The 17,834-nt window shown below is 47.0% G+C and overlaps 1 protein-coding gene across 2 annotated transcripts in view; it reads right to left on the bottom strand.

Moving 5' to 3' along the window:
- Positions 1–3,768: 3,768 nt before the first annotated feature.
- Clic5 (chloride intracellular channel 5) overlaps positions 3,769–17,834 on the bottom strand; it is a 151,536-nt gene continuing 137,470 nt past the window's right edge. For both annotated transcript variants that reach the window (XM_052745402.1, XM_052745403.1), the window contains exons 5-6: positions 9,898–10,079; positions 3,769–6,323 (exon numbers count right to left, since the gene is read on the bottom strand). In XM_052745402.1, the coding sequence (XP_052601362.1) occupies positions 6,156–6,323; positions 9,898–10,079 (350 nt within the window). In that variant the 3' untranslated portion in view covers positions 3,769–6,155. The remainder of the gene's footprint in view (positions 6,324–9,897; positions 10,080–17,834) is intronic.

Here is a 17,834-nt window from a genome sequence, read left to right as displayed (position 1 = left end):
TAGCAGAAGGAGACTGTGTGCCCCACTGGGTGTAGCTTGAGCATACGAGACCTCAAAGCCCACCCCCATAGTGACACACTTCCTCCTACAAGGCCACACCTCCTAACAGTGCCCTTCCCTATGACCAAACATTCAAACACCTGAGTCTGTGGGGGCTCTAGTTTCCTCGTCAAACCACTACACACAGCCATTAGTGGGACCTGATGCTTCTGTTCAGTAACTTCTAAGATTCTTGAAGGCTCTTCTCAACTGCACAGAGACCCTAAAAGATGGCTAAGACCTTAGCTCATAGGTGGCCTCATCGGAGATCATGTTGGCTTCAGAGACCCTGGGAACCTCAGTCCTGAATCAGTGATGTTCTGCTGAGGCTGGAGGCTTAGAGCTGGAGATGTGATGGGGCTCATGAGAGACAGAAGGGAGCTTTGGGCACAAGCAGATTGATTGTTTAACTCACACTGGGTTGTAGCTTTCTGGTCTACCTCTGGGTATGAAAATGCAGAGTGGAAATGAGAGGTGTGGCTGCTAAGGGTGTAGTGTTTTCCCTCACCCACGTGCTGTCAAAGAACTTACAGTCTGCCTACTTTAAAAAATGGAATTGCAACAGCTACATCTCAAGCCTTTCGATTCCCCGCTGTTCTCTTCCCACTCCCTCCCCTTCCTCTGTTTTACCTTCCCCTTTTCTCTTTTCCTTCTTTGTTCCACCTCCCTTCTTCCCTCTCTCTCCCTCCCTAACTCCCTCTCCCCCCTTTTTCTTTCTTTCTAACCTGGGGATCAAACCTATGGCATCTTATACTCTAGGGATCTACCACAGAGCAGCATCCAATCACACCTTTAAATTTGTTCGGTGGTTTGATTTTTTAAAAAATGAGTACATTTCATGTGAAAGGAAAGAATCTTTACTTGAAACAAAGAGAGATTTTATGCTATCATTTGAAACAGCATAACCCCTCCCCCCCAAAGAAGTCCAGTGATCTCTTTTGTAGTATTTGAAAATAAACCAACTTTATTGAATTAGTCAATACCAATCAAGGCTGGGAAATGCATCTATAGCTGGCTGGAGATAAGAAGAAAACACTCGACTTGGTGTATACTCAAAGGCATGTTGCGTTTAGTAAGGCTTGAAAGCAAGGCCTGTTCTTACCACAGCTATGGATCTCAAGAAAAGTGAGTTACCATCACTTGGAGTGTCTACATAGCATTAATTAGAATTGCTAAATTTGTTAATTCTTCACCTTATAAAGTGGAAAAACTAGGTGATGAGGGTGGGGGTGGGGTGGAAGGGGTGGGGGTAGGGGGAGGCACGGGTGGGGTGGGGGTACAAATGTAAACAGCAGCTGAACAGTTTGCCTGTTTTTATTTTGTTTTGTTTTGAGACAGGGCCTCACATAGCAGGCTGGCCTCCAAATTACTATGTAGCCGACCTTGAACTTCTGATCCTGCTGCCTCTGCCTTCCTAGTGCTGGGATTACAAGTGTTCACTACCAAGCCTGGTTTCTGCAGTGTGGCAAACTGACCCAGAACTTCATCCACACTAAGCAAACACTCTACCAACCAAGCTAGATCCTAGCCTGATATTTGCTATAAATATATTCATAGTTAATGTTGGGCCATCTTTAGCTATATACAAAAATACCATGTCTTCAAAACTGTTATGCCAAATATCAGATTGATTTTATAGAAAATACAGTTTAACTCAAACCTCATATGGAAACAATGTTTTGTTTATATTTGGTAGTGTATGTGGTGGTAGTGAAGAACAGATCTGTTTTTCCTTCAACAACATTAAATAGGATTGTGTAGTTTGACTCATACTTAATAACAAGATGAAAGTGTCTTGAAACTAGGCTGAAAGAGGAATATTGTAAAGGGGGAAGAGAATGCACTTGTAACTCTGCACAAGCTGTTAGTTTGAGTGGTAGGGAGCAGTAGATACAAGGTCACTGGCCTGTTTTTAGATGGGCCCCAAGGCCAAAAAACGACAAGATCCCCAGTGTTCTCCCAATGGCAGAATCTGGTGCTTCATAGGCACACTTCTTTCCTTCACATTCCATAAAGACCTTTCTTAATGTCATATAGAGGTATAATGTATACGAATACATATGATACAAATACTTAAGTCTCAAAATATAACCCTTGAGAATCACTGAACTTAGTTTCAACCCCAAGTGAATGTTTTGCGTTTCCAGGCAAGGCCACATCAGCTTCCTGACTCATTTTGCTGCTGAGCTGAATGGAGGGGAACCCCAGAAACACCTGTCAGACACCTATTGCTTCCAGCATGATTTGATTGTAGATGCAAACACTTTTAGTGATGGTGAACTCCTACTAGATGGACACACAGCTTCTGCCTTGGCTTCCTTTCTAACAATTTACCTGGGCCTTGCAGGTTCCTGGGACTCTAAGACAGTCAATATCTGTCTGTAGCGGGCATGCTCCACTCCACGATGGCTGTCTGTCTGTCTGTCTGTGGAATGCCCACTTCTAAGCACAGGCACTGTCTTTGCTACTGTTGCCTCATCTCACAAGAACCAAGAGGTACCAGAAACATGCCCCAAACCTCACTCTTAGAGCGGCTTCTTGTTGATGAAAAGATCAAGATGCTGTCTGGTCCCACCAGCACCGTAGGACACCAGGGACAGGGCCATTGACCAGGAAGCTGGAACTAGTTTGGGATTGTTTGGCTGGCTGTGTCCTACTCTGCGACTGGTCTGTTTGCTGCCAGGAGCCTATCTGAGTCCCCTGTTTAAGATGTGAGATACACACGTGCCTGTAATCCTGAATTTAGCAATATTTTTTTTCTTTTTCAGGGGAATATGCAATGTTCTGGAACAACAAAAAATTCACTTTCTGTCTTATTGTGTATAGTTCCTAATATCTTAACAAATGCCTTCTCTCTGGGTCAACCTAAGATGTAGGCAGATTTAAATAGATAGATACACTCAACTCAGTAATTCTGAGTCTGAATCTAGCTGTCTGTCTTGCCTTCCACTTGTCACACACACACACACACACACACACACACACACACACACACACACACACACACAGTGGGTAAAGTCACTCTGTATGCTGTGAATGTGTTGCTCTGATTGGTTCATAAATAAAATGCTGATTGGCCAGTAGTAGCCAAGCAGGAAATATAGGTGGGATAAGCAGACAAGAAGAATTCTGGGAAGAGGAAGGCTGAGTCAGGAGTTACCAGCCAGACACAGAGGAAGCAAGTTGTGAAGGTAGAACTGAGAAAAGGTACCAAGCCATGTGGCTAAACATAAATAAGAATTATGGGTTAATTTAAGTGAAAGAGCTAGTCAGTAATAAGCCTGAGCTAATGGCCATACAGTTTGTATATAATGTAAGCCTCTGTGTGTTTACTTGAGTCCAAGCAGCTGCAGGACCGAGATTTGTCCTGACCACGGGCCAGGCGGGACACAGGAAAACTTCAGCTACACACACACACACACACACACACACACACACACACACACACACACACAAGATTGTCATGTGACAATCCAAGGTGAGAAATGAAATAGCTCCATCAAAATAGTTTCCCTTTCTCTGTTACCCAAATGCTTCCTGAGGGACTGGCACTTACCAGAATAACTCCTATCCAGTCTTTACAGGTAGTGTGCATGCTGCAGACCCTTGCACACAGTCTGAGCTGGGGCTTGGAACCTCACCACAGGGTGGCTGCAGATGGTGAATCCTACACAGGACAAGGTTAAGGCCAAGGTCCAAAGGAGCTAGAGGCACGGGAGAAGCCTGAGGTGGCAGTGGGGCGCAACCATCATTTACTTTATTGCTATTTGTACATACCAGGACAATTATGCCCCAAGACACTGGTCAGTCTAATTATGATTATCTGATAACATTAAAATTATTTCTGAATTTAGGTACTCGGAAGAGCTCCCTTCTATAATATCACCTCTCTTTAAAGGGGTTATGATCAATCCTATAATACCCAACATTGCCTAAATATCGTTACTGATGTAAAACTAACTCAACCACAGGAGGACCTTCTAGAAACAGTATTGACTCAGCTTGAGCTGTTTATTTTTAAAGACTTGCCAATTTCTGGCCTCGGAAGATCACACACGGGTTCTGAGTAGTCTCCCCTCCCTCTGGGACCCCTCTGTATGTATGTATACTGGTAGACTCATCTTCAACATCAGCCCACCTGAAGGACATAGGGATGATGTTGATTCACCCTGCTTGCTTGTGAGATCTGGGAAGGATTCCTGAACACAGCAGGGGTTTCCTATTAATTAAACAGCCTTCCGGATGGTTCCAGAAGCTCTCCTCCCTGCAGTAAAAGGGCTGTTCCCTCAGCAGTGCTACACTTCAAACATCCCCCGGGGCAGCTTGCCGAGAGCCTGTGGAAAGGTTCCTGTAGGGTGGAAATGAATCAACTCATTTTGCGTCTTCAAAGCCCTTTCAGGTTTATAAAATGGCCTAGCAGGCAGAGTCCTCTTCCCCAATGGGCTAGGGAGACCTCCGGCTTCCTCCCTCCGCGGATCAATGACCACGCTTTGCTTTGGCAATCCCTAGAGGCAGGTGGGTCCAGTGACTGTTAGCACGTGTTGATGTTTCTATGGAAAGGACCCGTGCTGCCCCACCCTCCAGAGTAATGAGCCAAGGCCAGGGGCTTTCCGGCCCTCAGGAGCCTCGCCCTCCACTGGCAACACAGAAAGCAGGATTGTTGGAGGTGAGGCCCAACAGATGGATTTCTCCCAGGCGCTCACTAGCTCACTGGTCGAGGAAGAGCTAACGATTAACTCATTTGTCATGTGCTTGGTCAGCCTAGGTTCCCATGTTCAGGCCCCATGAGTTTTGTAGATAAAACACGAGGAGAATGACTAAGGAGAGAAATAACTGCTTTAAAATATATATACTGCTTTTTTCTTAAAAATCTGCTAGAGAGTCTGATGGTGGGAAAATGGGCCCAGGACAGCACATATTCTCCAAATTCAAGTGGTGGCTTCCCTGTCAGAAAGACCCATGGACTTTCTTCCTAAGGCAGCCCTTGATCACACCATTCCCTAAGAGGATGTCTCTTCCATCAGAGGCTGGGGCTGAAGAAGCTGGGAGCCTGAGCACACCCAGGTGGCAACCCACATCCAGAAGTGACTAGGAAGGGCCTGGAAGACGTTTTTTGGCCGATGTTGGAGTCTGCTTTATGGTTGGTAGAGTTAGATGATGAGAGAGAAGGCGGGTCTAAAGGTTTCCTAGGCTACATCAAACGCAAACTTTATCTCCTCCCATCTCCCCTGCCCCTCCCATCTCTTTCTCCAACCCGAAGCCACGCACTGAAGAACACAGTCACACCCACTCATGAAATCTCCGGTGGATGACCACTCTGAAGTCAGTGCCCCTGTGACTGTAGACCCTGGCGGGCCTTTTGGCATCAACATTGCTTCCCAGAAGTTCCTCTCCATTTGGGTCACCTCGTCTAGAATTATCGGTCAACTGCCTTTGTGGATGGAGACAGACGGAAAGCTGGGGTCAGTGCTGGCCGGGACATAACTGTATTGCACCAGGTCCCAGCAGAGCAGCGAATTGGGGTGCACCCAAGGGGACGTTACAATATGGCCCTCTGTCAGAAATAGTGAGCAGCTGGAGCTGCTAGGCTAGGTTCCCAGAGCCACACCCAGCTGAGTTCCACCCTCCACCACTGTCTCCCAATCAAAGCAAGGATTGCTCCCTAAGGATCACATGATGAGATGGTCACATGATGATATTTGACTGTGGCCTTTCGATTACTAAGGAAGAGGGGGGTGGAAGAGAGGCTGACATTGAAGTTGCTGAAGCATCTGAGAAAGCATTATGATATTGGCAGAAGGGACCAGTGACAATCCCAGGGAAGCTCTCCAAACTGACCCCAGATACACTGACCCTAGATCGGGCCAGCGGGTGGGAAGATCAGCCGCTGAGTCCCTCCTCTTGCCAGGCTCCTGCGGGCCACGGCAGAAGGATGGCACTAATCTTAGAAGGTAGTAGGCTGGAGTTGAGTTCAGGGGTGCCAGCAAGCTGTGGCCTTATTTTTTTTTTCCTTTTAAATGTTTCCTCGAGGCAATGAGGAAGAAGTGTCTGGAGAGCTGAAGGCCTTTGGGAGAAGTAGAATTCCTCTGCAGCAGAATTGGGCCAGACAGCTAAGCTCAGGATCGGCTGAGGCGCCTGGCGACGTCGGCGTAGGCCAGCTCGATCTCGCTGTCAGCCGCGCAGGTGTTGGTGAACTCGTCCCGTGCATAGGCGTTCTTGAGGTACCGCCACAAGCCCGTCATCTCGGCCGGGAGGTCATAGTTCCGGTATTTTTTAGCCACAATCTAAACAAAGATGACAAGACGGAGTTGGTGTGAAGGCAGGAAACAAATCATTAGGAGGGATCGGGGCCACCATTTCAGGAGTGGCTGTGCCTATTAGGTACATCTGCGTTCAGCACGGCTGAGCGAAGCTGGCTAGGAAGGAAAGTGGATGAAGCTACTAAGAACTGCTGTGTGCAGTTTGGCCTGAAGGCATGAACTTGTAATCCAAATACTCACAAGACCGAGGCAGGAGGCTCTCAAACTAGATCAACTTTACACAAATTTGCCAGCTTGACACAAACCAGAGTCATCTGGGAGAAGGAACTTCACCAGGTTGCACTGTGGATGTGTCCGCGGGGCCATCTCTTGATTGTTACTGGATGTTGGAGAGCCCAGCCCACCGTGGGTGGTGCCATCCCTAGGCAGGCGGGCCAGGACTGGGTAAGAAAGGTAACTGAGCAAGCCAAGGGGAGCAAGCCAGGAAGCAGTGTCCCTCCTTGGCCTCTGCTTCAGGTCTTGCCTCCAGGATGCCGCTCTGACTTCCCTTTACGATGGACAGACCCCCAAGTTGCCCTTGGTCATTGTTCTAACAGAGCAACAGAAAAGCGAACTAAAACACATATTCTGGGTTATCTTTATTCACTTGAAAAGAGCAGGCATGCAACTGAAGAATCGATATTTGTGTTTATATGTGTTGTCTCTCTTCCAAGCTGTCCCACAGAGAGCACCGTCCCTGTTGCTGGGCCAGGAAAAGCCCACCCATGGAAGTTTAGACCAGGCTTTCAGTAAGTGTGGGCCACAGCCACTCAGCATCCTTTGTTTGGGGACAGACTTGACAGGAAGGGATGCAGGAGCGAGGGTGCCCAGAACTCTGGCATCCCGAGGACCTTTGTTGCTCACGCTCTCAATTTGCTGTTTCATATGAAAACAGTTAGCTCCCACCACCCAGATTAAATTTTGGCATCGGAGGCCAAACTGCCTTGGCTCCCCTTCCCGCTCTCTCCACTGCGGAGTTTTGCCAGGTCCCTGGATCTGATAAGCTGGATCAGCAGAAATCCAAGGAGACAGGAGTCCAGGCCCAGCCTTTGTTCCCTCCTAGGCCATCCTCCCTCTGATCCCCAGCTTCCCAGAGCTAGAAAGCCACTGAACTGTCTCCAAGGACAGGGGATTAACTTGGTCATTAGGGCTGGATGGATCTGAGGCATTTGGAGGATAGTGTAGAAGCCTGAGAGCGCCGTGTGTTTGCCTGCTTTGACAAAGGATGCTTGGGTGAGTTGCCCGTACATGCCGGATAGAGAGGAGAGAAGGAAGGAAAGAAAGGGAAGCTAGGGAATTTGATCCACACCTCTCCTTTTAGGCACAAGAAAAATGAAATCCTAAAAGATCAAACGACTTGCCCTACTCTGCCCTGCTAGTTGGTGGCAGATGATGAATTAGACTTGGGTCTTCTGATCTTTCCATTATATCACGGTGACACTGTGTGGCTGGGTGGGCACCACACATACCTAATGGTTCTGCTTATTCCTCCGGGACAGGAGAAGAAAGCGCAATATGGTGGGTGGGGTATGTGATGACAATTAATGTCTTCAAAGGGACACACTTGGCTGGTCCTCCAAGAGATCTTTAGCTTGGCCCTGAGCCTAAAATGTCTTCATATTAAAGGGTTGTATCGGCCTGCCCTAGGAGCATGTAATCCCCTCCACAGTTTTAGCTCTAACCCAGGACTGTGGGATGCTCACATGTGAATGACCAGCTAAGTGATGTCACCACAAGCTGGTGTGTGTTCTGATTGGAGGAGAGTATCTAGCTCAGTACTTCAGCTGAAAGGAATAGACATACCCTGCTGATGAACAATAGGCTCGCCTTTTCTTCATTGAAGGGCAGAAAAAACATGAATATCCTAAAAGACACATAGCAGCTTATTGTATTACCTATAAATTGGTATTTATTAAAGGGCCATCACACTTGGAAAAGGTCTTGTTTGCACAGAGATGATGGTCAGAAGGACATGGTAAGACATGGACAGGGTAAAAGGCAGGGACTGTTTGGTCATAAGACCGTATTGCATGTTGCTTTAGCTTCTAGAGCCTGTCTAGAGTCCAGACAGTGAGCATCAAAAAGGATGAGGGTCAGGGTGAGCTGAGGAGAGGGTTGACTCAGTAAAGTGTCTACAAGCATGAGACCCTGAGTGTAGATTCCTAGTGTAACCCACAGACAGAAACAGGTGTGGCTGTGCACACCTAGAATCCCAGTGCTGGGAGATGGAGCCAGGGGGGTCCCGAGCTCACTGGCCAGCTAGCCTAACCAAATTGGTGAGCGCTGTGTTCACTGAGAGACTCTGCCTTAAAAGAATAAGGTGGAGAGGGATTGAGGAAGATACCCAGTGTTAACATGTAGCCTCCATGTGCATATACTTAGATGTGTGCATGTGTGTGCACATGTGTGCATGAGCACACACATGTACACGAGAGAGGGAGAGCAAGAGAGAAAGAGAGGTGTCTGTTTACAGAACTCAGGAGGATCCAAATGCTGTCTTCCAATTAGATAAAGAGGAACAGAACTGACCCGTGTTGCTCTGGAGAACGTGCTTGAACTCCATGTAAGGAAGGATGCTTTAAGAATCAGAGCTGTGTGCAACAGTAAGATGGGGGGGGGGGGCGCTCCTTATCACTCAGAAATGTGCCACCACATTGCACAGAAGGCTGTCACGGACACAGCAGGAAGCAGACTAGTGTGGGTTTGGAGGTTGCTTGAGATAACCCCTAAAATTTCCTCTTAAAAGCTTCCAGACTGTGACTTTTGTATAGGCAAGGATATGTGTACATGGTGCAGACGGGCAGCAAGTGCCCTGAGAGCAAGCGGGTACTCTCTGCTCTGCTCCTTTGCAGCCTCTACTGCTTCAGCCAATAGGGAGGGAGAATGATAGCTGGGTACCTGAGGGAGCGTCTACAGAGTCTGCACAAAGAGATCTATAATGACCCATGAGGACCCACCTAATGCAGGTAGGAAAGCATGGTGGGGATAACTCCAAGACGAGGCTGTGACGCAACTGTGTATACAGTGGCATTGCACTAATTATACATTGACCCCTATAGTATAATAAGCAATTTCATTTCTTGCTGAGTCCCACAATAACCCTAGAGATAAACAATTTTATATTTTATATTTGTGATTATTTTATAAATGAAAAGGAAAGCCCAAGGGCTGGAGAGATGGCTCAGTGGCTAGAAGCACTGGCTGCTCTTCCAGAGGACCCAAAATTCAATTTCCAGCATCCACATGATAGCTCACAATCATCTGTAACTCCAGTTCCAGGGAATCTGATACCCTCTTCTGGCCTCCATGGGCATGGGGCACATATGTAGTGCACACGCATACATGTAGGTAAAATATTTTTTTTTCTAATTTAAGAAAATTGAATCTCAGGGAGGCTCTTCACCCAGCAAGCAGGGCAGCTGATCTTGGGTCCCTAATAGATCTGACTTCAGAGCCCAGAGTCGTCTTGGCTCCCAGGAGTTAGTTACTCCCCTCCATTCATCCACCCAGGTGGCTGGGCCTGAGACATGGACACTATCCACGCACAGACCTCTCTTACCTTGACCACATGCAGCTTCGGGAGCAGGTTGCAGTCAGCCAGGGTCAGCTCATCCCCATCCAGGAACTTGCGCTGAGACCCTTTCTCGTCCCCACGGGTGGTGGAATCAATCTCCTCTGGCAGAGGGGTGTTCAAGTAGTCATCCAGCTTCTGTAGTGCCTTCGTCAAGCCTCTCTCAAGGGCTGGCATGGAAGAACAAAAGAAGGGTCAACTCCCCTCTTCCCAAACACAGCCGCAGGGACTGCAGAGTGGACCAGGTGGGTGCTGAATCACCTGCCACCACTGCTCTGCCGTTTCAACACACACAATGGAACCCCTAGTAGCTATGAGCATGACTCGATCCAAGTGTACTAAATACCCTAAAAAAAAGACAAACAGTAGGGCTAGAGAGATGGCCAAGCAGTCGCTGTTCTACCAAAACTGGAATTTGTTGCCCAGAACCCCTGCCAGGCAGCTCATGGCCACCAGTAACCAGCTTCAGGGAATCTAACACCCTCTTCTGGCCTCTGTGGTCACGTGTGTGCATGCACACACACACACACACACACACACACACACACACACACACACACACACACGTAGAAATGAAAAATTAGCCAAGAAGTAAACACTAGTTATTTCTTTAATTTGATTAAAACACCAGCCATTCCTTTAAACTGATTAAATTCCTTTTACTTTGATTAAGATGTGTCTTCTATTAAGCAAAGAATTTCAGCAGCCAGAGCACATGCCAAAGTGTTCACAAAGCTTATCTCCAGCAGGTACATTAGGCAACTGCTATTTTCTTGTTTTACCTATTTTTATTTTGTCAATGATTGACAACATACACACACTATAATTTTGTAGAAAGGGCTGAGTAAGTGATTAAAAATGGCACAGCAGAAGTCCTAAGACAGGGCCAGTTTTGTGGTAGCATTAACTCTGACTAATCTAGCTGGAGAAGGGGAGGGGACCTCCAGGGGACAGGACATAGGAATGAGAGCAGTCCTGATTAGGGAGACTGGCAGAGGTGCAATGGGTATGAGAGAGACACTGGAGGTTCATCTGGAGCAGACAGCTCACAGCAGTCCCAAGAGGCCAGGCCACTGCACCAGACAGGAGTGGTCATCAGCAATGTGCATGGAATTCCACTTGCGTAGAGACCATCACCTGCCACAGATGCAGCAGAATGAACACCTAAAGGAAGACGAGGTGGCAGAAGACATTTATATTCCAATCCTGATTAATTAGCAGCTAATTTATCTAGCCACACATAAGCATAGAGCCCCTTAGTCACAGAAAGGTGACATGGAAACTGTACACCTGAATAGACAGAGTCGCTGCAGAATAGATGGCCGCTTGGTCATTGACCACTGTCCCTGTGACATCAGCCCTGCTCCTCAATACCCCCAGGCCCAGATTCTGTTAGACATTGTGCTCCTGAGATCCCGGGAGTCCAGCTGATCCACATGGCCGCAGATACAAGGGGCATATCGCCATCCAGAGGAGAAACTGTGAGGTCTGCCCTCCTTTGCGTGGTTTCACAGATGTGCCTTCTGTAATTAGCCTCTCCCACCTACCTAACCCACTTTTGTCTGTTCATAGGAGGCCTTTTGTTGGAGACAGTGGAAGGACACCAGTGTGAGACAATGCCCCGGAACGCTTCCTGGAATGTTTGGAAACCAGCTAGAGGCCGGCCGTTAGTTTCTCGATCCTTCCTTCTCCCTGGTGTGGCATTTGAACTCATCTTCATCATCTGCTTTGTGTTTCCAGTTTGAGAGAATAGAGCGAGAGGGCTGGGAAAAAATGCTTGAATTCCCTTCAGCGATTGTCTAGACTGCGATGGGATTGCCAGACTATTCAAGGGCTAAGGCAGAGGGTGGGCACTAGACAATACTTATTATGCTTTTCTCCCCAAAGCAATTGGGCTTCGTGCTGGGTTTGTTTGCTTGCTCAAATCCCTCTACTCCTTTCAGTGGTAGAGTGGGGCAAAAACCCAGTCACAGTGGGAAAGGGAAAAAATAATAACACAGTATTCCAGTTTCATTTCTGTCGTCCTGCTACAACATCCCGATACAAGGCCATGTTGGGGAGGACAGGGTTTACTTGGCACGCTACTAAACTGTAGATCATCTTTGTAGGGAAGACACAGCTGGCCACACCACATTCATAGTCAAGAGCAGAGTGAAACAAATATACCCTGGCTGCCATCTTGCCTGCTTGCTCTTTTATGCAGGTTTTCCCTGTCTTGTATAAGTCAGGCAGCCCCTCACCCACTCCGCAACCCCCCACCGCTGCCTAGGGAATAATAAATAAGCTAAATCTCTTCATATCAATGAATAATCAATATAATTCCTGGTCAACCCAATCTAAATAAATCCTCAATTGAAACTCTCTTCCTAGGCAACTCTAGGTTGTGACAAGTTGACATTTAAAAATGACCATGATACATGGTATACTTGCTAAATTTTGATCGATTTATATCAACCAAGGGATATGAAGGAGTAGGAAAAGGGAAAGTAGACATTCCAAGTCCTAACTCTAAATGCCTCTTGGAGACCTTGCCGACCAACAATAATGGATTTTGGCAAAGGGATGTGAAGCAATGATGGAGATTTTGGAAGACTAGCTCTGGATGGATTCCAGCTATCTGTCAAATGAGCTCTCAAAATGGAAGGGGTAAAGTCTAATAACAGGTGTAGTTGCGTCCGCTCCATTATGACTACAGCATGACATACGACATGCACATGCTGAGCATGCTCACAGGTTGTCAATAACTTAACCTGCTCCTGTATATTCTTGGTCCAGAGCATTGAGGTTGCAGTTGGTGTCAGTCATGATAGAGACATGAGATGAGAAACCAGAAAGAAGCCACATGAACTGCAGCTGCCCTGGATTAGGATTTGGATTTTGCCTAAATGTCTCACTGTTGAGGTAATAGCTTCAAGGTCTCTTAACTGAAGAGCCCTCTCCAGGACCTTGGGCATGATTTTTTTTTTCACATCCTTGTTTAAGCTTATTGAATTAGCATTGGGCACCATAAATCCCACCTGTGCCCCTGGTCCTGGTACCTCTCCATGCCTGGAGGTTAGCTCTTCAATGACACTGAATGACAGTTTCCTCATCTCAGAAATGACAATGAAGATCCCCAGGTTCATGCACGGACCCTTTTGGGCTCATTCAACTCAGTAAAGGGAGAGTTCCTGATGTGAGGACCTGGACTGTACCGGATCTGCCATTGCTTACCATTGTTATTTTGTGACTCAGTTTAGCAGCCATCCTTCTATCTGTGTGAATCCTCCCACATTCTCAAATCAGTATATTCTCAAACATTCCAAGATGCAACAGAGAATGTGAGATTCTGAGTAGCCTCAATTCTAAAGTCAAGTCCCATCCCTTATATATTTAATACATAGCCATAACTATGTCCCTTGTGCCCCCCCCCCCCGTATCCTCGTTTGTGACAAACCGTGGAGAAAGGGATGATCAGAGGGAGACAGGCACACCGTACCCACATGCTGAAACACTCCAGGCTAACAGATCAGCAGTGACAGTACCAAGATATTCTCTTCCAGTTTTCTCCCTCCTGCCTGCCGGCTCAGTCCTGAAGCTACAAGATTGAATGATTTCTTTTGGCTGATGGCATTTGGATCATGAAACCACTCACAGTGAACTTTTACTCTGGTAAAATGGATAAAAAGAGACCAGGGTAATAGGGGAGAGTAACGTGTGTGTGTGTGTGTGTGTGTGTGAGAGAGAGAGAGAGAGAGAGAGAGAGAGAGAGAGAGAGAGAGAGAGAGAGAGAGAGAGAGAGAGAGAGAACCCCTCAGAGACACTGGCTGGGGTCACAAACCTTAGGCAGGCTACAGTGCCCAGTGACCCATGATGACTAATGTTCCATGAACTTGATGGATACCCAATCTTTTAATTGCTCTGTCCCCTCTCTGCCTCTGCTCCCCATAAAGATTCATTTTGAACTACACACAAATGTGCTGGGTAAAATATGCAATGAGGAAAAAGGGGAAGAGTTCATAAATATTCTCAGGCATATGCAAACAATCTCAAATTTATTTTTCTCTCTCTCTCTTTTTTTTAAGGAGAGAAAAAAATCCACCCATTCCTTGATCGCTTCCAGATTCATTGAGGTTGCTATTACATAAGAGGCAATATTGTTTTCTCGTCATAGAGAAATAATGAGTTGGAAATGGCAATTTGAGCTAAGAAAATAATATAGTCTTACCAAGGCACGGGGACTGGATGAGGAACGGGGAGCCAAGATTCTAATCCAGCCTCCAACAAGTTTCTGCAAGCATGGCTCAGCCCTGGTTTGCCAGCATCTGGGCACAGCATGGGGACTGACCAGAGTAAAGCCAGCAGCACCTCTGGATCTCAAAATTCACACAGAGAGGGACCAGTGTCCAGGGTGGTCTTTGAGAAGACAGAAAGTAGGTCTGGGCTCAGGAGCTTCATAGGTTCTCCTGTGTATTTTTCTCTGTCACATGTACTTGGAGAAGTACACATGTGTTATATTCACTCATACAGACACATCCATATAAACATAAATTAAAAAAAATAAATCGGGGGAAAAGATGGCTCAGTGGTTACCAGCACTGGCTGCTCTTGCAGAGGACCTGGATTCAAGTCTCAACACCTACACAGGGGCTAAGAACTGTCTATCACTGCAGTTCAGGTGACCCTCTGCCCCTTTCTGCCCTCCTCAGGCATTGAGTGGGGTGCGTAGACATACAGGCAGGCAAAACACCCATACACATAATATAAAATTTAAATTTTTATTAAAAAAAGGAATCAAAGCCCACTTCTGACAAAGGTCTGCAGCCTAGATGGGTGTCTGCCCAACTATCCCACGGAAGAGAAGAGCGTGTCCTCTAGGTGCTGGCCCCAGGCTGGGCACCCTCCACACTCTGTCCCCATTCATTGCTCCAGGAAGGACCGTTCCCACAGGAAGGCAACACTCACTGTTTTCTGAAGGGACTCCTGAACCTAGCACTCTCTTGCCTGAACACATGAAGAGCCAAGAACTAGCATTTACTCTCACTGAGTCACAGACATACCCAAGGCACGTCTACTTGGGCTAGTACATACATAGCTAGTTTCCTGAAGCATTCAAACCACTCCAGAGGTATCCACGAACATGTGCTTGGCTTAGTTATTATTTTTTTGCATGCTGCCTTACAGGATCCCATGCCCCAAGCAGTGGGAAAATGACAATTTATTAATCTATTCTGGATTATAACCTAGTCTGATGTAATGGTCCCTCTGGAGAATTCTCAGTCTCTTTTGCGTAGGAGTGCTCGGTTTCTCAGACAGACTGTCTCTCCCTTGCTCTTTTCCCTGCGTCAGTGGAGCTGGGGTGGGAGAGGACGCTCCTGTGACCTTGTGGCCCTGGGTGCAGGTGGGAGCCCATGCAAGTCTTGACTCTTTCTAGCACGGCTGTGGAGATGCCGGCTCTAAAGGTGAATTGTCCGTGGGCTTCCTGCCCTCCCCACATGCCGGAAGGATTGTCAAGCAGAGGATTACACAGGTCTCTTAGACACATATCTAGGTAGTTGACTTCCCCGCCTCTCTCACTTTTCCTTAATCCACCAATCCTCTAGGCCAGTGGTTTTCAACCTCCCTAAAGCTGCGACCCTTCAATACAGCGCTTCATGTTGTGGTGATCCCCAATCATAAAAGTATTTTCTTTGCTACTTCGTAACTGTAATTTTGCTACTGTTATGAATTGTATGTGATATGCAGACGGTCTTAGGTGACCCCTGTGAAAGGGTCGTTTGACACCCCCCCCAAAGGGGTCACAACCCACAGGTTCAGAACCACTGCTCTAAGCCTTCCTTTCAGTTCTTCTATGTCAAATCATCTACCAACTCCATAGCAGCAAGCCTCCTCACCCAGAGGCATGAGAAGGGCTGTCTGTACTCTGTGAGCTTTCCAGACAAGGTCCTTGATGGGTGAAAATTTAAAAGAGAGACTAGAATTTAGAAATGCTCAAGAAAGTAAGTAGCTCTGTTGACCAGGTAACCCAGGGGACACAGTGGAAGGGACTCTGTATCCAAGCATAAAGTGGACATCAATAGAAGAAGATAGCCAAGGTTGATCTCCAGTCCCCGCCCCCGCACAAATACTAACAGAGAGAAAGAGAAAGAGACAGAGACAGAGAGAGAACCTTCTTAAAGTATTCTAATCTCTAGAGATAAAGATGTATAGCTTTAATTAGAATACACTCAGAAATGGAAAGAAAAGCATATTTTCAAAATATTAGCTCTAATATACAAGCAAAACTTGGTTTAAAAAACTGAGACATTGGATCTCAAAACTTAAATCTCTCTCACTCTGCAGGCCACTGTGAGTGCCAAGGGCTGTTCCACTGCCTCTGGGTACCTAGGTGGTCTATCACATGCTACCTACTTCTCATATATCTCTACCTCATTGCAAAGGGAGCATCGCTTCTTTGTGCCCTGCCTTCCAACAAATTTGAGGACACATTTGCATTCTGCTATTAATGGTTGAGTTTAATTAGAATCTTGATGCTTTGAGAGTCGTCCAGAATGGTCTAGAAGAAGTTGTCTGGGAGTAAAGACAGAGGCCTTTACATCCTTTCTAAACAACAAACAGACGCCATGCCTGGGCCTGGGCCCAGTGCTGTGTAAGAAAAAGTGGGAATGCTGTGGAGAAAGTTTCATGGAGAAAACTGAAATTCCTCCATGAAGAAAGAAACACCTAGATACTGAGAAGTACTTGGAGAATTGGCGGACGTTTCTATTCTTCATCCGAGCTCACGTGGATATAAAAGAAAAGGTACAAAAATTCAGCTGTTGTTTGAAGGAGACCCAAGTGGGGGTCTCTAGCCATCATATTGTTGGAGGCAGAATAGAATCGGCCACACCTTGCTGACATTCAAGAGTTAAAAACATAAATGAGATTTTATGAATTAGATAAGGTAATGGAGACAAATAAAATCCAATGAGAAGAATTTGGCGTCACCTCTCTGGTACCTTTGGGAGGAAGAAGCTTTTCTTCCCATGTCCTGCCACTACATGAAGGGAGACGAAGTGGAGAAGCCATATTGCTGAGAGCCAATCATTCAGGAATCTGGGGCTGGGGCTTGAACATGGCCCTGAAGAGCTGTGAGGTAAGTGGCAGACGTGTTGATACCGTCACACTGAGTGCAGTTCTGAGGAAGTCAGAGATGCTGTGAGGAGACTTTCAGGTGCTCATCTTCGTGACTGCCAGTGTGAGCCCTCGCTGTCCCCAGGATACGGAACCTCACATAAAGGTTTGTATTCATGTACAGGTTCGGGGAATTACCCAGTCAGGTTACCTGAGTGTGAGTGACCACACGGAGGTAAACTATAAAACGGGTAGACTGTGAGGTTTGGGTGCCCACAGGAAGACACAGCAGGCAAAGTGAAGTTGACTCGTGACTTCTCTGTCTCACAGAGTGAGAGGTCCTCACTGGGTCAGAGTGAGAGCCACTGGGTCAGAGCTGGTACAGGATTCTAGAAGTCAGAAAGGGGCTTACATGGAGGAGTAGTGGCTTCCTTTGTTGTCTCTGGGCCTCTGGTTATGTTCACATATCACCGGTTTCCACAGGGGGTAGAGAAAGGGAGCCTGGGTCAAGGGTGTCAGAACCAGGCACCAGGCTGCCTTCCAAGGAATGATGACAACAGACGCCAACCCTCCATGACATGTCACTCACAAAAAATAGCTGTTTCCTGGCTGCTGTTGAAGCAACTTCCACATCTGGTAGAGAGTAGGACCTAAGACAATACCTAACTTGTGGTCATTATTAGGACTGGACCGGAGCTCATGAGAGGATGGGGATAGCGAGTGAAGCAGAGGTCAACTCAAGGCAGAAGTTCAGTGTGGGAAGGAAGGCTGAGAACATCAGAACCTCCTGGGCATGAGGAGGGAGGATCCTGGGGACCGTGGAGGATGGCACT

This window comes from Peromyscus californicus, unplaced genomic scaffold (assembly GCF_007827085.1).
Source record: "Peromyscus californicus insignis strain IS unplaced genomic scaffold, ASM782708v3 Scaffold_19__1_contigs__length_69161282, whole genome shotgun sequence".
NCBI lineage: Eukaryota > Metazoa > Chordata > Mammalia > Rodentia > Cricetidae > Peromyscus > Peromyscus californicus.
Note: the sequence above shows the minus strand (reverse complement) of the source record. Positions and strands in the feature narration are given on the sequence as shown.